This window comes from Oxyura jamaicensis, chromosome 3 (genome assembly GCF_011077185.1).
Source record: "Oxyura jamaicensis isolate SHBP4307 breed ruddy duck chromosome 3, BPBGC_Ojam_1.0, whole genome shotgun sequence".
Classification (NCBI taxonomy): Eukaryota; Metazoa; Chordata; class Aves; order Anseriformes; family Anatidae; genus Oxyura; species Oxyura jamaicensis.
Genome location: NC_048895.1, coordinates 24,130,128 through 24,151,209, shown reverse-complemented (window position 1 = coordinate 24,151,209; position 21,082 = coordinate 24,130,128). Strand labels below are relative to the sequence as shown.

General features: G+C 38.7%; 1 protein-coding gene across 2 annotated transcripts in view; it reads left to right on the top strand.

Annotated features, from left to right (window-relative positions):
* RMDN2 (regulator of microtubule dynamics 2) overlaps positions 1 to 20,565 on the top strand; it is a 45,420-nt gene extending 24,855 nt beyond the window's left edge. For both annotated transcript variants that reach the window (XM_035322141.1, XM_035322140.1), the window contains exons 8-11: positions 7,424 to 7,522; positions 9,244 to 9,297; positions 9,386 to 9,466; positions 19,864 to 20,565. In XM_035322141.1, coding sequence (XP_035178032.1) covers positions 7,424 to 7,522; positions 9,244 to 9,297; positions 9,386 to 9,466; positions 19,864 to 19,917 — 288 coding nt within the window. In that variant the 3' untranslated portion in view covers positions 19,918 to 20,565. The remainder of the gene's footprint in view (positions 1 to 7,423; positions 7,523 to 9,243; positions 9,298 to 9,385; positions 9,467 to 19,863) is intronic.
* The last annotated feature ends 517 nt before the right edge of the window (positions 20,566 to 21,082 follow it).

Genomic DNA, 21,082 nt, shown 5'->3' with positions numbered 1-21,082 from the left:
GTTTTTAAAATATTTTTTTGTAATCTTACGTATTGAGTATAAAAAATTATAATGCATTTGAAATGAAGTAATGGGACTTAACACATAGTAGGTGCTCATTGAAGTAGATGTTTTGAGCTAAATGAAGCAGTGCATATACATTTCCTGAATTAACTTCCACGTGTGTGATGTTACTGGATTACCATACTGGCTTGGTAAATTTCAGGAGAATGTCACAACAAAGATACATGTATAAAATCTGTTGTTCACCAAAGTTTTGCAAGAAACACAAATTTTGTTATTCCAACTCAACAAGAGCTTTTAAAGATTTTATTAATGATGTAGTGATAAGTACTCATGAAAAAAAAAAATAAAATAGACTGGTTTGCCAGTTTAGCAGTATTTTAATTTTTGTAAGCAAAAATGATGCTTTGTGCTTGCAATATGAGAGTTGCTCTGTTCTGAGTCCCACATCTTTGATGGCTCATATGACTGTCCTTATCACTTCATCTTTTATGCTATGAAGAATCTTGTGTCAGAAGAAAATGTTCTTGCATAGTCTAGGCTGTAAAAGATCGTTGGGAGACTTCTCAGAGTAGCAAAGGCTGATGTACAGTGAATTCCAGCCCTGCCTTTTTCCTCCAGCTACTTCCAGTTCTAGTCATTACGAAGTGCCTGCAAACTGGAAAGAAGGAGTTGCCGTGTTATTTAGAACACTGCAGCCTCTGACTTTGTTTCTTTATCTGCAATAAGCCTTAATACCAGGTAATCTTTCAGCAGTTCTTTCAGATCATATATATAACTTTCAAAAAGCTTTCAGCAACTACATTTTTTCTCAGTTGATCCGAGTGAAGAATGACACAAACTTTTTCAAAGGGCTTATTTTGCTTTTCATCACAGTGTATTCTTCAATGTCAGCATTAGCAATGTGAAAGTGAGTTGCCAAAGGTTGTCCTATGTTATGCATGCTGTCCTGCCTTTGAAGAGCATCTCTCTCTACAGTGATTCCTTAAGTGCTCTCATATGATGTCCAACAACTGACTGCAGCTTCCATTTATGTCAAACACTCCCAGATGTTTCTCATGGCTTATTTAATGCCGGAGCTATTGCATTTGGAAGCTTTACATGTAATCTCAGCATACCTCATTTTGTTAATACTGTGCTATCTTTTAATCGTATTTCACGTTAGTGACAGCCAGCACTTACTGACTGACTACATGTGGTTTGTTGCGCTGTATCGTTATGAATTCATGTTCCACACTTGCAGTATCTATGCAGTACTTCCCTTGTGAACAATAAAGCCACAGGTTAGCATTTGCCTTAGGGGGTGACCTGGCCAGCATTGTATTAAGTGAAACTATGTCTGCTTAAACAGATGTAGCCACTGAAATAATTCAGGTTGATTTTTTTTTCCTTATTTTCAGTTCTTGCTTTCTATGACTTTCTTGCTTGCCTTGACAAAATAGTAGCCTGAAGGACTAAGCGCAGACTTGCATAGTACAGATAAATGCAAGTATAAGACTGACTAACATTTTGTTTTAATTTCTAGGACTGTCAGCTCTTTTGCCATTTGTATGCTTTCAGTAGCAGGATAAGTTGATTATTAGGGAACATTTCTCGAGTACAGAAGTTAGATCTTAATCCTAGGCCGGCGAGGCTGGTGATACTCCCGTTAGTTTTAGCAGACTGAGTGAGTAAGTTTCTGTGCTGATCCGCTAATACAGGTTTTGGTCATGCATGTAATATAGGTAGTCTAGGAGCTTGTGGAAGATGCAGAAAATCTCATGATCTTATTCTGCAGACTATGGTGTTTCATACTGTGGTAATTATCCCTAAATTAGGCTGTTAGCTGTGGCCTTGGTTCCAAATCCTTCCTCGGGGTGGGAAGTGTTTAAATAGTATGTATATTACACTTCCTTTGCATTGCTGCCTGTAGATGGAGCGATTAAGCTCCTCTTAGACCCTCCTTTCTTTTCTATTTAGTCTAGCTGAGGTTGAGGCTGGGAAGGCTGTTATCCACTGCAAGGAAAATAAAGGGGAAAAAAGGGCTGACTGAGGAAAAAAAGTTAGTTTGTACTTTTAGCTTTAGCTCACTTTTGGGTCAAGCTAAGATTGGCCTTAACATTTGTTCTTCCATAAGTGTTGCTTATTTGATTTGTGCAGTTTTGCTAGAATTAGCCATTGCTTGCATTTCTCATTGCAACACAGTCTTTTGTGAAGAACAGTGGTGGCAACGTCACACATGTTGGGTGTTCTTGCTGGGCCAGATCTGAAGCTGGTGCAAAGTGACACAGTGTCTTTTAGCAGGACAATGAGCTGAATTGCCACTGCTTCACAGCACTGAGCAGGTTGGTTGAGAGCCAATAATTTCTGTGTGCCATGTTGTTGAAAAAACATTTTTTTTATTGTTCTGATTTCTTTTACCATTATAAAACCAGCAGAGCTGTACAAAAGAGGTAGATCCTGGTTTGATAGGAATGTCATCACTGCTTTCTTAGAGAATTAATTCTGGAATCAAGATCAGGTAGGCAAGATTTATGAAAGATCAGTTTATAGATGTCATAATGGGCAAAGTATTGTCTGTAAGAGCTGCATGTGACTTAAAATAAGTAGTGTTTAGAGCCTTTTAAGTTGCAGCTTTTTGTTGTTAAGAGACAGTGAAAATTACCTTTGGCGTTCAGATCAGCAAGAAATATTTATTAGAAGTGAAATGATCAATGGTGCATAATGTATAGTAATTATTTCTTTCTTTAGAATTTTGTGAGCAATTGTCTGCTAATCCTTAAGAATTTGGTGTTTGTTTTTATTTATTGCTTTAGTGTTTAGCTTTTAAAATTGAGTCCATATCTAGTTAAGACTTCTGGCTACTTGCCATTAAAGGACTGACACGAAATTGTTAGCATACACTTGTGAAACTGGATCAGAGCCTCTGGTAAATGTTAGTGGGGTGTTAAAAATTAGATTTCTTGGAATTTTGGTTTTGTAGGTTACATGCCATGTGTTGGATTCACTTCTGGTGTATCCCAATTTAATCTGTTTGGGTTACATTGGGGAACAAATTCACCCAGTTCCTTTGTCTGTGTGCTCTGTAAGTTTGCTTCTCTTACTGGAAAGTGAAAAGCCCAGGGAATTCAAGTTGGATAAATGGCTAAATGCCTGTGCAGACTGTAGGTTCATCAGCTGGCAAGAAAGGGAATATTTGTGTTGGAAGCCAGTATTTTAAAACTGCTCTCTAGTTATTTAATCTCTTCCAGAAGTCAAAACCTTGTAAAATTGTATTAAATAATTTCACGTTAATATATTGTAATTAAAAAAAAGGGGGGGGGGGGGGGGGGGAACTCTCTGGGGATATTGAAGTAGGTACCATTAATACTTTACTGAAGATGGATCAGTGGGATAATTTTCCTTTATGGAAGACAATTGTGTTGTGTCACCAGTGAGCAATTAGCAAGGAAACATCGGAGGTGGATATCTTTTAGGGGTGCAGGTCCCTCCTGGCTGAATTTTCAGTCTAAATGGCTTAGTTTCCTTGGTGCCAACATCCTGGAGTTTGAAAAGAGTCATGATTGGGCATGGTTTGCATCTCATCAAAACCAAATGGGAGACAAAACTGAAAAACAGTCTCCAGTCACTAAGTGATCTAGTCAATATGTGAATTTTGCTGATGCTCATGGAGGAGAAAGGCATATTAGGGTATCTCTTTTTCCAGTATTTAGGAGCAAACCACATTTTTCTGCCTTAATCTTCGGTGGAAAGAATGGTCTGATTGGAGAGTATTGCAGTCAGCTACAGTTTAACTCTGTGGGTGGCTTTCTTCTTTCTGGTCTTAGTAGAGATTTGGGTAGAATAAGCTGATGAGAACTTGCTCTTTTGACAGCTCATCAGTAGAGGTCTTTCAAGCCAGCCATCTCATTAGCTTTGGGACACAGAAGAGCGGCCTCACCTCCTTGCCAGCAGCCAGGCTGTTGTGGTGACCCACACTGCTGCAACTCTAGGGCAGCTCAGGGGTTGGCTGATCGTCCCTCAGGCCCTTGGTTTTTTACCTCTTCTAGAGGAAGTGATACTAGCTGTGCTCAGTATGGCAGCTGGGGAACGGTGTTCCTCTTCAGAGTGACCCAATACACTCAAAGGAGATCTTTGGAAACAGTGTTCTTGCAGTGCTTTTGTGGATTTTAGGGCTGCTGGGAGGGACTCGTATCAGGAAACCTGAAAAAAAATGCTTGTGGAACCTGAAAAAAAAAAATCTCAGTTAAGGTTTGGACATCATTGGGGTGAGATTGTAATCAACAATCTCTTCGTACTTTATTTTCTGTGGACCTTCAGATACGCTTTGCACTGTTTGAGGTAACCTTGACTGTAAAAGTTAAATTTTCACTACACTGGAGCATGCTGCACCAGGGTTTCTGCTGCCTGGGCTTGTTCACACGCAGAGAACACTTAATAGAGTTAGTTGGTGTGCTAGGAATAACGTTTCCATTTCACTGAACATGGCATAAAAGATTTACTGTAATAAAATTATTTCAAATTAAGAACAGTGCTTTTGTGTGTTTAGGGGAAGGGTATCGTTATTGCTCCAGGACACGATTTTGTGTCTTGCATAAAACAGCTCTATTCCCTCCTCGGTCCTATGGGGGTGCAGACTGACACAGGTGGGGTGTGGTTAAGCTGTTGTGATGGGATTCATCTCACTTGTCTGTAGCCATCCACAAGGTACAACTGTCTATGCTCCTTTTGTAGTTGAGGGAAAGAAAGAAGGGGAAGAGAGGAGCGTTCATCCAGGACTATTGTAGGTGAATTAAGAGCAACGTCCCACTAGAAATGCCGCTGTCCCTCTGGACTGTGCAAGGAACCTGGACAGGCAGTACAAACTAGGCACTCCGCTTATAGGCAGTGATAGTTAGCTGCAATGAGTTCCTCAAGCCAGAGGATTACCAGCTGGAATATCTAGATCATTACAGAACTATCAGACTATCTGTGTAATAGTCATAAAGTATAGGATTGAATCCAGCGTGTGTTGAAGATAAATCACTATTGTCCCTACGTGTGTTGTGTTTTTAAGCATTGCTTTAGATTGGTTGGGTTTGTAATATAAAAATGGCCAAGTGTATTTTCTTTTAAAACGTTTGAATAGTGCAAAGCAGCCCCCAAGCCAGACAAAATAAGGACTAAAACCTCAGTAAATCAGTTCTGATTAAATCTTGCAAGAAAATAAAACAACTGCCAGGAAGGACTTGTGTTTTCAATAGGTAATTATAACTCTACATGGAAAAACTGCAATTTTGTTCCCTCATTATTGCATAACAGCTGACACGTGTGTGGTAATTGTATCTGTGCACTGTATGTATACCCTCGGGGTGCTGGGTGGTCTTGCAGAGAACAATACATGCAGATCATTCCCTTTATTATTCCCTTTGTTATTTCCCTCTTATCATCATTCTATAAGCTCACTCTATGATGAGATGGACCTAGAAATAAAGAATACCCCTCCCTCTTGAAAGAGAATCAAGAACGCTGCAGCAGAAGAAAACAATATCTTTGCAAGAATCCTTTTGACGTCTTTCACAGCATATGTCTTAGAAACTAGACAGCAGCCAGGAAAGTGAGGTGTGTGAGGGAGTTGTATGCATACCTCCAATTTGAAGTTTTAATCAGGATGCTGCAGTTTGTAACAGAGTGTTAAAGTAGTTCAGGATGGGGGGAAACATTTTGTTGTTTCTACGCATGAGAACTTGAAGATTACCAGAGAACTTTTCAAATAAATAAATAAATGAAAATTCTTCACTTCATTCTCTTAGAAGGTGCTTCAAGTGTGGGAGATGAGAGAATGAAGAAAGTTTTATTATTACTCTTTCTGGAAGATCATTTTTAATGGGTTTGGATGAAAGACGTACTGATGGCATTTAACAAATAAGGTGTTGAACCCTAGCAAACAACCAGCAAAACTTGGCCAGGATGCCTTCTGTCTCCCATGCAGTGTTGCTCGTATGTAGCTTGAATCATTGAGGCCAGCAAGAAATCCTGGTCCTGTGCATTTTCCTGTTGCTCGCTGGCCTGTACGTGGATTCTTTGCAATGGTATTTTTAGGACAGTTTGCAACAAGAAATGCATGGAGATAGATGCCTGTTCAAATGAGAAGTGTTCTGGCTGATGGCTGTGGATAGCTATGTGTCATGGTGCCAATAGATTCTTATAGTTTACCATAATTAATTGTAACCTAATAGATTATTGCTGAGTTCTGCACAAGAAGGTAGGGGAAAGCAGCAACAGCCCTAAAGAGACTGGGAAGCCAGAGAATGAGGCAGGAATAGTCTGAAGCTATCCAAAACCATTTTGGTTTTAACAGCAGTAGAGCAGCCTTGAGCTCAGCACTCAGCTGTGTTATTTGAATCACCTCTGCCTCTGAAACAGAGCTGTCTGTAGATGTGATGACTCTTATTTCACCTCTTGGCTCTCCAGTGAGAGGCTCTCTTTCTTGGACTGCATGTCTCCCTTCTCTGCGTTGCGTAGATCATGCTGGAAGTTGCTGGTAAAACGCAGAGCCTTCATGTTTTTACTGTTTTTTAACTCAGACATACTTGGTGACAGGAGCCATCAGTGCCCTGGTTCAAATAAATACTGACACGAAGGAATCAAGTTCTGAGTTTTCTTTACAGATGTAGTAGATGTGGCCAAATGAGTGTGGCTTCTCCATTTCAACAGGCTCCAGTCTCGCACTGCATTCCTTCCCAGCTCTGTCCTTCATTAGAGATGTGAGGTGTTTTCTGCTCTGTTAGGTGATGGAGCCAAGTACTCTGTGGCAATAACCAGAGCAATTTCTGTCAGCTGTCAATATATGTAAGGGAAGAAGTCATGTACATTATGTGGCAATGTGAGCATACCTTAAAGTCCTTTTCATAGCCAGTTTTCCTGAAGAAATGAAGCCCTTGGCAAATGTTACTTGTTAGGAAAAAATGAAACCTCTCTCTTTACAGTGATTGTGACCAGCTTCTGCATAGTAAGTGAATTTGTTTTATGAGGGCCAAAAGCACTGACATGTTGACTGTAGCAGTAACTTTTCATAATGTTGAAAAGCAGTCTTTACATGGACTACCATGCTAAGCAGTCATGAAAACCTTAACAGGTTTAAAGCATTGTTTCTAGCCTTAGAAAATAGCATGGTCTTATGATACCTAAACTGTACTTTAAAATTCATACATTTGAATACTCTCATATCAGTGATGTTGATGTTCTGTATTTCTTAAAGTGTACGTTTCTGAGTTAATGGAATCTAATATCCAAAAGGCTATGCTTTGAGTTGGCAAATCAACAGCATGAAGCATTCCTTTACAAGCTTATTTGCAAAATAAGTTGTATAAGTAGTACAGTAGCACAGGACAGTATTCACTCCAAAACTGAGAAGCAATCCTAAGGGCTTTTGATTTATGTTTCTATATTTTTATTATAGGTAGCTCAGTTGTCTTGGCTTGAAAAGAAAGTAGCTGCTGCTCTCTTTGGGACTCCACCAACTTCAACAGTAGAAGAAGCATTGCAGAATTTTCTTAAGGTAGGTCCTGTCCAAGGGTTTTCCTGCGTGACTGTTTACCAGCTGCTCTGTGTGACTGTTGTCAAGATGTCTGCTCAACAGATTATGTTCTGTGGCTATAAATCAAGGGTTCTGCTATACACCACGGAGCTCTATAATAAAATATTTTTTTCTTCTCTATTTTAAAAATAGTTTGGAGATGAGTGGCTAGCACTTCCTTCAGTTTTACAGGAATCTTCAATTACTTGCTGTGTTAATAGTTATTGAATTCAATGCAAAATAGATATGGATTAATTATTTACGCCATTGAAACAAGGTAGCAATAACTACTTATTTGCCCACTTTTGCAGCAGTGTTAACATAGGTAAGGAAAATTTTGACATTGTGACACTTAAGGTTTTCTGATCTGGGGCTCTTCTTTGAATTTCCGTAGAAGCCTTTCTTGTTTGTGGGGTTGAAATGATACAGAGGAAGGACCTTTACAGTGATGTAGAAAAGAACATCACATAAGTCCTTGTTCTGGGGCAATCTATTTGAGTGCACAGTTATAAGAAAACACTACGTGCCTAAAGTGAAGCTGTCTTTTAGTGTCTTTTGTATGAGTTGTTTCGAATTCTGGGCCTGATACATACAAGTTTTTCACTTGACTGAACTGAAAGCATAAACTTCCATCATTACAATTACCTTCAGACAGTTTCTCCAAGGACAAACATATTTTTCCCCACTATGAAATCTGTTTATTTTCTATGTTCTTTCTGTGTCTGTTTAAAGATGGCAAGATTTTCTGAATTTTGGAGAATACAATACATTGCCATCTTTCCAATGTAGAGATTTTATCTGTAGAGTCAAAATCCAAAGATGGTAGAAATAATTCGAAATACACACTTTAGCTTCGGGGTGTTTCATGGGGGGCTGCAGAGTGGCTGTGGTTTTAAGTCAACTTCTGCAGCAGAAATTGAATTACCTTCCAAAAGACAATTGTGTGGCATTATACAGTTTGAGCAAAAGCAGCATTTTTTTCATTCAAGAATTGCAGCTACAGTAAGTTTCACTGATGTAATTTTTCTCTCCTCAAAGCTATTTGTTGATTTAAAGCTGCTTCTTGGTTCATAGATGATTGGTAATATTTGTACTCATCAATCAAGGTTTTACATCCTTGATGTGTTTTAAAAGGAAGATGATCTTGAACTTTTCAAACTACCTAAATTTTTCAGAAGATGTTAATGTAAAAAGAAGGGTGAACCCAGAGCTAGAAGATAAGGGTCTATCAGAAAAATAATTGAAACATTGATGAATGCAGTTCAGTATCAGTTATTCAACATGTTGATTGTGTGTTAATTGCTTTGATGAGGGAATAAGTATTAATAATCTAGTGACAGCAGTGTCTTTTAGCCCATTGTGTAAATGAATGGATCCAATAATGTTCTATAGAATGTTCCAGTATCTTTACTAAGCATTTAGGGAGAGAGGAGACTGAGGAATACAGAATGTTTTTGTGTGCAATATCAACAACTTGTGTGCCTGGTTTAGTGTTTTGATTTTTTTTTATTATTATTATTATTTTATTTTATTTTTAAATTTTCTTGGGATTTTTTTCTTTTGGGGAAATGCTAAACATTGTGGTGCACAGTAGGGATGATTCACTCTGATATTTGAGGAAGTTTAGAAAATGTTACACGGACCATGTAAATCTCCTCACGCAATTTTTATGTCTGTTTTGTTTCCTGTTTTTTATTCTTTAGGCAGAAGAAATGCATCCAGGATATTCCAAATACAATTATGTGTATTTGGCAAAGGTAACCAAGTTCTGTTAAAACTAATGGTTTGTAGACTCTGGTATTCTTACAGTGGTCAGATTGGAAACAAAATGTTTTTTCTTCTCAGTGTTATAAAGATCTTGGCCAGAAAAACAATGCACTGAAGTACTGTGATTCTGCACTGTCAGTTCACTCAGTTACTAATGAGGTGGGTATTGAGAGTGATAAGTTGTTCTCTTGTGACCGCTGTCCTGCTTTGGTACCCATTATTGCACTGTCAGTAATAATGTTTCACTTTTTCCTCTGAACACAGACCCTTCCTTTTACTCCACTCTAGGTTGGCTTATTGCAGTTGTTTGTATCTACAGCTGTAAAGAAAAAAATAATCTTTGTTTGAGGGAAGGACTGTGTCAGGGACTAGTCTGTGTCAGAGGCTGTCAGAAATTGAATTGCAGTCTTTGTAATTCAACCCATAGCTGTTGAGCATGTTACTGTTCTGAAATTTTGCCCCAGACCTACTTTTTCTCAGTTGAAATGACGTGGGATTTTTGTCCCACACTATCTACTTCTGTTCCTGAAAGCCTGTTTTGTGATCTGTGTCGAGGCCTGTGGGGCACTGTGTGTTGTTAGCTGCAGCAGAAGTGGATGAATTGTTCAAACTGGGCTTTGTCTTCAACCACAATGTGATTGAAGTGGCACAGTTATTTCAGTTACATCTGCTGCAACATAATTTATTCTAAAAGATTATTAGATTTCCTTTTAGACCCTTTGGAGTACTTTAGTATATGGGAGCAAAATTTCTAGAGATATTTGTGAGATTTTAAGTGATTGAATTTCTCAAATGTAAACCAAGTCATGGCAAGAAGGTTCACTCTTGCTGTCTCATCTCATGTAGAAGCAAGTTCCATAATTACCGACCTATGACTGAAAAAGTCTTACCATCCTAGAGCGTGACAAGTTCAAACCTGAGCTTTGTCAGCCTAAGGGACCCCCTTTGAGCACAGCAGATGTGGTAGGGAGAGAGAGAGGTGATTCCAGAGATGAATTGGCCCTATCCCATTTAATTCTTTGAAGTTAAGGAAAAAGACCATTAAATAGCTCTGTGTTTTGATTGACAATAAGTGCTGTGCGTGGAGCACTAACATGTTTATGTCAAATGTTCCCACTCAGAAGAAAGACCACTGCATGCCTCACCAGCAGCTGCTCCTGGGTGGCATTTATTTTTGGTCCAAATTAGAGTATGTACCAATCATAAATTAAGCAATCATTGCTTAAGTTCATTGTTTCTTTAAATATGTACTGATGTAGATTGTATCTTAACTCTGCTTTATTCTTTACCTATTGTTGAAACGTACCTTCAGCTTGCCTATGTTTACAGAAGGTTTTTACAAAATTATCAGTTATTTTCTACCTTTGTTGCATTAAACATAGGAGAAATGGTTTGAGAGAGAGAGCGTGCAACTGCAATTCCTTGAACTCTGCCTGTTTTGTATATATCTGCTTTGATTGTGTTCATGCATTTCCATTTATTTTTTTCTGTATTTAACCTACTACACACCAGGTCTTCTTGCAATGAACTCTGAAGCTATCCAATACAATTGCAACCAAACACATATATTGCAGAAACTTCTGGTGGGCAGAAGGCTGTGTGTGTTTAGTGAACTGAGTCATTCAGCAGGTTCATCAGACTCCTTGGAAAAGTACAGAGAGAGCATGGAGTTGTATTCATCTTTCGTAACGGCAGCTGGACAAAGTTTCGGTGTCTAGCCACAGGTAGTTGCTGAGGCTCCCCATAAACTCGGAGGAGAAAGAGAAAGGCTTCTAGATGCTTCATCCCAACTCTGTCCCCTGATGGCTGAGAGAGACTAGGTATGAAGACGTGTGTAAGATGCATACATGAGACACCTGACTTCCAGACTGCATAGTTAATGGGAGGTGAATCCTACCTCTAAAGGCCAATGGCATCAGTCTAAACATGAATGAGCCCAGTTCAATCCACAGAGTTCAGTGTGTCCTGGGCCACCCTGGGCACAGGGGTTAGTCCCTGCAAAAAGGAACACCCTGTCGCATTTTTGAAGTGCCAGCAGCCCAGAGGTGAGAGCAAGAATTTGGGAGCAATTTGAGGTGCATGTGTGTTCTGTCAAGCAGAGTGGTGATGAAATAAGAATTATATTGGTTTGTGAACTGTAGAAGCAGCAGCAAGCAGCACCCAAAATCCTTTGTCTACCTGAAGAAGATAGGACATTTTGACTAATCCTATAGACATCACAGATTTGTCTGCTTTGGCTTGTTCACTTGTTTTGTTTGAGTTAAGTTTAGAAAAAAGGGTCCAAGAAAACACAGTATTGGAGCAACCATGTGTAATTTTTTTTTTTTTTTTTTAAAGCAGTCAACACCAAGCAGGTAACACCAAGCTCACACATGGGAATTACTATAAAATGGAGATCTGGAACACAAACTGCCAATGCTAACTGTTACCATGAATCCCACTTGAATTACAATATTACGTCTCATTTATTTAGAGAAAAACTATTACCAATTTTGGGGGAAACATGTTGGAACTGAAATGGTTCAGAGCTTGGAGCTGTATGTAGGAGTAACGTTTAGTCAGGTTAGTTTAAGGGAGGGAAGAGGCTAATAACTGGAGACTGAATTGCCTACAGCCCTGTAAAAAACAGGGTTTGTGGTCTGAAAGAGAAAACAGAGTTCAGCAGCAGTCTGACAATTTCTTCCAGTTTGCCACAGCACGGGATCTCAAGGTTGTCAGCAGCATAGGATGTTGTCACAGTCATGTGAAACCCATCATTCCTAAGTATAATCATCGTTTCTCATGTGAGATTTAAAACACCTCTTTCTTCAGGCAGGGGAATTCCTTTATTGTTTCTAAATGTTGACGTTTTCTGAGAAACATATATATATATATATGTATAAAGGCATAAAATCAGTTGTAGACTGAGAGACATACTTGCTGGAATGGTGCCACGTTGAGGAAATGTGTAGTATTTCATGATACAAATCACCCTGCAGCATAACTACAAAAAATAATAGTAGATAATGATTTAATTTTTTTTTTTTTTTTTGCTTCTGAGCATCCACAGATTCCATTGACTTCAGTGGGAACTAGAGGTACTCGGCATCAGTAAAACAGCCCATAGCTCATTTTAATCCTCAGGTCAAATTCTCAGCTGGTCTAACTCAGGGTACTTCTTTGACACATTGTCTAGGATTCATTTCATCTAACATTTCAAACTAAGTGAGATGGTTTTGGTCTTGAATGTTGTATCACATCCAAAGATCCTTTCTGTGTGTCTGCTCTACCACTTAGAGACTATCTTTTTCATTCAAGTGGCTTCCAAACAGAATTCCAAACAGAATCTTACAAAAAAGGGGGGGGGGGGGGGGGGGAAAAACAAAAAAAAACCCTACCAACCAACCAAAAAACTTGAAAAAGGATACCAAAGAAGTAATCAAGGTAGAGACAACTTCTGATTGAATGACTGACTCTTGTAGATCCTAATATTAGTGTGATTTTTTTTTTCTTAGTTTGGCACATTTTCAGCCAACCATTCTATGAATTATTTTTTTTTTCTTTTGAAAGGGGATACAAGAGATTTGGTGGAAATTAGATCTGTGAAACAAAACTCATGTTACAGTACTACGTTAGAGACCTTTCTACTCTAAACAGAAACCTCTGATGAATCACACCGCCCTTCCTTGGCCATAAATACTGTCACACTATAGAGTGGTATTACGTAGCTGGAGGTGCATGGGACATGAAATTGTCCTGCTTTTCTCTGGTTGCTGTCCAGGTGGATAACCCCTAGGTCCTGGGAAACCTTTACCCCTTCAAAAATAGAGATCCTACGGCTTAGCACTGCTGTGAGTTATTGCAAAGTGTGTAACAGCTGCTCTGCTTATCTCATCAAACTCGCACTACCCTTACTGAGACTCATTGTTTTGTTATGTGCTCAGAGCCTTGTTGAGTGTGGCTACATAAAGGGCTGTCAAAACCAGATGTGGTGGACTACTGTGATGGGAAAATACCTTTTTCTGAATTTGGAGAAAAAAATACTAAATTTGAAAACATGTATGTTCTTCTTCTATTCAGAAAGACAAAATGAGTGTGTGGGTGTCCGTGCTTGATTAAACACGTAGTACTTTTCACATAAGTGGGATAAGGTGCATTGGCAGAGCTAGATAGATGACACCAACTTCTTGTTTATAACAAAGATTGTTTGGCATTTTCATGGGAGGAACTTGTAGAAAATGTACATATAAATGTAGAATTATGAAGTATAAATGTGAAGAAATTACTATTTTTTCTTGTGTCTGGAGTTGAGCTTGGGGGTTGGGAATGAACTCTACTTTTAGGGCCAGTGACTCACCACAGAGGTATTAGCAGCCTAACAGAGAAAGATGTAGTGGATTAATTCATTAAAAGCTCAAAGTTCAGGTCTCTCCAACATTTTCTGAAAACAAATTAAAAAATAGTAGTTACATTACAATAAATTTCTTCTTCCTGATTTTCTGTTTACAGCTCTTCTAAGACTGCAGAATGAATGTTTGCACTAAAGGTTTCTGAAAAATCTTACTTCAAATGGAGATAAAATGTTCCTTGGAGCTGAGAATGTATTCCACAAAGTTATTGGTGACTTTAAGAAAATACTAATTTAAAAAGCATTCCCTCCTTTCCAACAAAAATAAAGGCAATTCAGAGTTAAAAGTAAAAAGAAAGAGAGATTTAGATATTACAAAAATTTATCATTCTGACATTCACTTCTTACAGCTAGAGCATGGCAGGAAGTGTAAGGGTTGGTAAGGAATCTGCCTCCAGCTGCAGTGATATTTGAAAAGCTGGGGAAACCAGTGTGGAAGAGAAGGAAGTAGATGTAATAATGATAAGGAATGGTGGCTGAATGTTTAAATAAGAATGCAGCCGCTTAGAAGAAATAATGCCTGTTTTTTTTTTGTTTGTTTTTTACATTATCATAATTAGCTTCCCAGGTTATTAATTTACATTTTGGATTTTGTTTGTGAGGAAAAGAATGGGAGTTTAAAAGGGGTTGAAGTGAGGGCAGATTATAAACTTCAGCTTCTATCAGTTGTTCCCATCACAACAGACCTTATGAGTATCTTTAATTTCCAAAACAAATTCAAGAAATTCCTCCTCCAGCCACCACTGACTGGTTCTCTGTAGCAGACCTTGCTGTGATATTTCCAATAGATCTCATTTGAAGCTGCTGCAGTTCTTTTGAGTGAGGTTTTAAGGAGGAAAAATTTAATTTGCTTTTAAAAGAAGGGTAAAAATGATGAATTTTCTCTTCATCTTCCTGTTTTTCCCATGTTAAAAGATATATCAAACTACACGTGTTTCTCAGTGCAAAATGTTGTTGTCTTCAGAGGATATTAATTCCTTTAGATTTTATGTGCATTGATATCCAAAAGCAGAAGTCCATAATGCTTCATTTACTAAGGAAGTATTCATATTTGTGTTCATGTTGAATTTGGGGCTATTGTTTTCCTATAATACTGTTTGTGAAGTTGAACAAGAACTTCCCAACAGCTACCACCAATCCCAAATTAAAGATTCTTGCGAATATACTGTTTGTCAAAAATTATGGTAACTGCTAAAAAAAAAAAAAAAAATACTATTCCTTAAATTGTGGTTCAGTTTACAGTGAATATGAGTGCTTTGAGCTCAGGGAATAGTCCTTTTAAAAGCTCATTGCAAAGAGATCACATTTCAGACTGTAAAATGCTGCTAAAAATGAGACATTTCTAAAAGATCAGCTTAAAGAAGTTGAGACCTCCTTTGTTGTAAATTATTTTATCAGTCTGTTTTAATGATCAGGATGATTTTCAATCTGCATCTTTTTGAAGTTCTTGCTGAAAGGTTTGTTTGCGTTGTCTGCTTATACTTTTTCCCCCTCCAAAAACAATCTCCCAAAATGCTGAAGATAATTTTTATGGTGTAGTATTGTCATACATAAGGAGAAAGCCTGCATTGATAGATACTGAACTTATTATATTTGTGTTAAATTGAGTAGTTTATCACACAGTAGTGGAGGCAAAATCCTGACAAAGGCAGCACAGTTTTGGCACAGCTGTTAGTGCAGCAAGACTGCTCGGCAGTCAGCTCCTCAGAGCACGGAGCGTGTCTCCTGCTGGTGTGCTGGTGGTGCAGGAGAATTACTTCCAGAGGACGATTCTCCGAGGCGTTGTGGGATGAAGAGGTGTGCAGTTACTTTCCTGGTTTTGAAGAGTGGCTGAGGGACGTCAAGCTTCCAGGAGTTCAAAGTATGTTGCCTTGGAGCCAGTAGACAGGGTGGAGGGAGAGTCTCCACAGGCATCCCTCTGAAAGGGCTGTAACTGGGCCCCAGCGTGTCCCAGCCGTTGCGGTGCTGGCTGCTCAGGAGGAAGTGCTGTAGGTCCCACGGTGATGGGGGAGACCTGGAGAGAAAGGGGGAACGTCTTGGACACCAAAAGCTCCATACAATAATTAAAGGAAACCAGAAGTATAGGTGCAACTTGGTCTTTAAATTAGAAAGTAATCTGCTGGTGGATAAAAATTTTACACAGCCAGCAATTATTCTGAATTGAAATCTGCCATTTTTTGATTTTTCAACAGCAATCCTATAACCAGCTGAACTATTCATTCCCAGTTATCTGGGTGTGAAAGGGTGTTTTCCTGTCTTCTCAAAGTATAATCAGAACATGTTGAATTATTGTCAACTACATATTTTAAAGCTGTGCTTACCTTGATCCTAGGAGCCTTGAGAAGTTACAGTTCATCCCCAGAGGAAGATACTAAAAATATGAATGAACATAAAGCACCCTGACTTGTGATGTACAGCAGTCCTACAGAAAGTTGCAAGTGAATGATTGCATTGGTTTATTGAAATATCTAAGGGCAAAAACAGCATTATGCCTTGGTGTGCAAACAAAAACCTACTACGGTCACACCACGTGTGAGAATCTATCATGACACTGAGAATGGATAGCATATAGCTTTATATGATTTATATAGTCCACAAGAGCTATTGCTCTCTAATTAACACTCTTTGTGCGTGGTTAGGAGCCTTTTTTGTTACAGCCCAGGGTTTTTCCTGGAACTGTGAAGGAATGATACAGCTGTACCCAAAAGCAGGGGTGGCTCTCAGCACCTCCTTTCTGTTACCACATATCAGAGCACAGATTTGGACCACCCTCGCAGCCCTCACATTTAACATACCATGCAGCCACGCTGACTTCAGTGAAACCCTACAGGATGCATGTCAGCTCGGGATTTGGCTCCGGTTGCTCAGTTATGTTGTAGTTGGCTGGAGTTACCATTTTGTCGGTGGTCATGGGGGTCTATCTGTTCTCTGCTGACAGTTGGGACTTTGTCGACAAGTGCACACATGTGTAGTGCCTGGGTTGAGTGTGCTTAGTGCATAAGGAAATAATTAGCTGAGATGGAAGGTAAAATCGTTATCTTTCTGTCTCGGTTCTAATTGCTTTTTAAGTTTTATATGCACATTTATATGTATATGTCTGCGTGTTTGCTTATTGATATATATATATTTTAGCAGAGATTAGCTGTAAAAATGTGGGCTATATCCAGTTAAGCCAACATTCCCTTCATCCCATCAGCTATCTCTTCTGTCTTGCTCTTGTTTTCAACTCCCTCTCTTCCCTTGTTCAGCCCCTGGCCTCCCAGGTCTTTTTTTCCTGTGCACGTCCCCTGCGAATGATGAAACAGAAAAGGAAGGCAACTAAAGAGGAAAGGGGGAAAATGCAGTCCTTGACCCTGTAACTCCGAATACCCTTTGTGCAGCAGTTAGCAGAACATTTGAACTCATATTCAACTCTGAAAATGCTGTGAGAAGTGTTTAATAAATGTAAGCCTTGACAGTAAAAAGTCAAGGTTGAAAATGGCTGGGTATTCAGTGAACGATGAACTAAGCCTCAGGGGGAACAAATGGGACTGGCGCAAAATACATTGCATTCCTCATGACTTGCACCTCTTTCTCTTCCTGCTGCACTCTAGAGGGAGATCAAAGCCTGCCTGTCTTTGGGGAAAAAACAAACAAAACAAAAGAATTAAAAGCAACAAAAAAGTTCATTTTTTAGAAAGCCACAGACACAGAAATCCGAGGAAGAACATTGTCCGAATATAGCACTTACAGCTTTGTTCCAATTAACTGTAAAGGCTTGGATATTAATGAAGTTTTCATCCTTAAGACTGGAGACAGGCAAAATGAACAGCATTCTGGGCTCCTCTCTCCTTCTAATGTGACATAACTCTCGGTCTGCAAGGACCATATCCAAGCGTGACAAAATTGTTCCCTTCACTGGCCATTCTCAGCTTTGCTTTTAACGCCAAGACTGATATTTAAAATGCTTCTGCCATCTGGGTTATTATTATTGACTGGAAGCCACTGGCTCAATTAACGCAGTCCATTAAATAGTTTGTAATGATTATACTTCTTGTTCCTGATACAGTCTTGTTTGGAACTGGTAACCCAGAGTAGAAAGTCTTGAGCATTTGCAGTTTCTTCTCCAACTAGTTCTTAGAACAGTCTTGGTTTTGCTTCATTCTTTGTCCTAAGCTCTGAGGGAGATTCAGGAAAGATTGCTCAATGGTTTTGAGACCTTGCAACTCACTAAAGCTCCTTGTTTCTCTCCTTAGAAGCAAAGGACTATACTGGGCAATTATACGTGATTGCTTGGAGCTGTATTTTAAAAAGCTGTATCATGAAAAATGAGTAAAGAAATCTGTCAACCCATGAAATGCTGGACACTTTTCAGATATGACAAAACCTGCATCCGCATTATTTTTGGCTTAGAAAAGCGTAAAAAAGGGTAGGACCACATACAATGAAACCATTTTCTTAATAATGTGGGACAGTACTAGCATTTTACTTTTTTGTTTAGTGGAGTTTGGCATAATTTTCACAAGTTGACTATGGTGAGTACAGAAAAGAGTGTATTTTTGTTAAATTAATGAATGTATTAGTACAGATTTTGAGTTTCCCAATTTTTATTGAAAGCCGTGGGCTGGTGCTCCAGGCAGCCTGTACTGATGTGGAATTTAAGGGGTGCTGAATTCAGCGTGATGTTTCCTTCTGTTAGAGTATTTTGGCAAGAGCTTACTGGCTTTGCACTGTGTGCCTTCTAAGGCCTCTGATAAATGATTAGGCAGATAGTTTAGCCTATTGTTGCCAGTGGGAGCAAGGCAATGACTCCAAGAGAAGCATCCAGCTAATGTATTAATGCCTTAATCCAGACCAATAATATAATGTATTTTGACGTGTCTGGCATATGGTTTTTATCATCTCAATATTCTTCTCTGTTCCTCCATGACATTATGGACAACTAACCAAAATAAAGAGAAGCAGGGATTTCTTCACCCGTAAAATGTATTTTAAAATGTCCAGTATTTTGTTCCAGCTCTTTGGTTGATTGGATAATGAAGTGATCCTGAAATTTAGTGATTACTTCACTGTCTGTCAAAAGTATTTTGTTTCAGAATTGCCTGTGGCATTATCTGGGAAAGGAATACTCTGTCATTAGAAATACTTGGACAAAATTTGTGATGTGCGTGTGCTTTTTGATTTTGCACTTCTAAATGCACATGGGTGCATATATTGGGTGGTTGGACCCTTACCAGTCTGGAGGTATGAGGTGCTGAATTTTTAGAAATGTGGACTTAAACCAAGGTGCATTTTGGAAGTTTTGCAGCAGCAAGCAAAGCATGTTGATTATATCCAGGAGACATTTCAAAAATAAGCAGAATTATGGAGTTTTATGTACTGCATGTGCTCCTTTCCTGAGGTTATATACGGTTATGTATGGAATAACCAAAATATATGTCACTGGTTACCTTTGAAAGAGTTCTGTGGGCCGGGCTTGGTTTACAGCAACGTGCAAACTGTGTACTTACTAGTCGGGCTAAAGGAGCCTTTCCCTTCTGTCCTAGGAGGTATAATATAGTATTGGCTCTGACCACAGCAAATTATTTGCCTCTTTCTCACTGACCGGCTCTGCACTGCTGGGAGCCCAGTAGCATAGGTAGAGCCCACCACCACCAGTCTGGGTGGTACTGAGGCTGTAGTCAATCCATGGTGGTGATTACAGGGAGGTATGGCTTTATACACTGAAGCCACTATCTAACCTTTGTCGTTAATCACATTTCCAATTGTTTCCTTGTTAACTGGATATTAAATGGTTAGCAAACATCACAGAAGTACCCTTAGAAAAAAACGCACAGTCAGGTTGCCAGCTTGCATAAGGCAAGGCAGTACTTTATGCACGGTACACCAATGACAGTTATGGCCTAGGCTGAAAGGCTTACTTGTCTGCTGAGAAGGCTATTTGGGGCTAACATTTTAAGTGCTTTAACAGAGCTGTAAAAGAAGGGCTGCCATCTGGCTCTTGTTTTTACTTCATGCTTTATTTTTGCAATCACTGACAAATTAACTTACTATGCCGTCTTGTACATTCTGTGGCTATTACAGTTGTGTGTTATGTCTGTTGTTAGTAAAGAAATGTGGATAGGCACGTATTAGCAAATCAAGGGATTTATCCTATTTAAGTTGATGCATGATTGTCTGTTTCTTTCAGGACAAAGAGGCCCAGAAAGACTTAGAGGCTTTACTTCTCACACTGAAGTTGTGATACGATGCACTTTTTAACTCTTCATGTTGTGATAAAACTGAAGAACTGAAACGAGAGTCTGTAGTGATTGGGGACTGCAGGTGAATTCCAGCTAAGTCAGTGGGAAAACTGTCACTGATTTTTGTTGGCTTGGATCTTGGCCTTTGAGCTTCTGGCAATTATGACATGAAAATGATGCATTCATTTTTGATTATTTATAATCTTGTATTGAAGTTTAATTTTAGATTGCTGACACTGTGAATTTGATTCTCTAAACATGAGGTCCACTGCTGGCAATGGACATTCTGGGGATAGAATGCAAAATGCATACGTCTTACTCTTTGAAAGATTAATGTATGATGCCAGCATAGAACTGCATGTAGCAAAATCAAAAACAAAAAATGTTTCTATAATAAATTATATTTGTATCAACTAATCTACACCGTTGTGTACAAAAGGAAATCATGTATGTGTGTGTTTACACATTATTCTTATAAAATTAGAATCTTATTAAAGAAAAAGCTGTTGCTTCCACAAAGGTCTTTTTACTTTAAACCTACTGCTGGTTTTACATGGAAATTGTGAAAACTTTATAAATAAAATATTTAAGTTGTATTTTATTTGTAACATTAACAAGTACGATATTAAAAATCTGACTGATGAAATTCAGTGACTTGGGTGAGTATATTACAGGTGTGATGTTTAGTGACTTTGTTACGAGATCCCCATCAAGTTTGTGAATCCTGGATCTTTCTGTTTAAGCAGTTGTCTAGTGGGATGGTGTTAATGTGTTTCATGAGAACTTAGTTCAGCATGTGACTGTCCCTAATCTTTTGTGTCATTTGTACAATGTAATTTACACATAAAAATACATGCTCTGTCTGAGCATGTGGGGCAGGAGTGTTTTCAATAAAATGTAGTGGGCAGGGAGATAATTGTGTTCACCATTGGACTGATTCAGAACTCACCCAAGTGTGTGGAAAAACAAAGGTCTATTTTCACTGGTTTTTTTTTGTTGTTGTTGTTGTTTTTTAATTCAGGGTCTTAATCTAGATGTGGGGAGTTTATCTGGAAGAAGTAAATATTTCTGTTACAGTAAACAAAGGAAATATATTGGATAAGGACAACTGTGCAGTCCCTTGGCTTGTTTGATGTGTAAGGTAACATGGACCTGTTTATGGCTAAT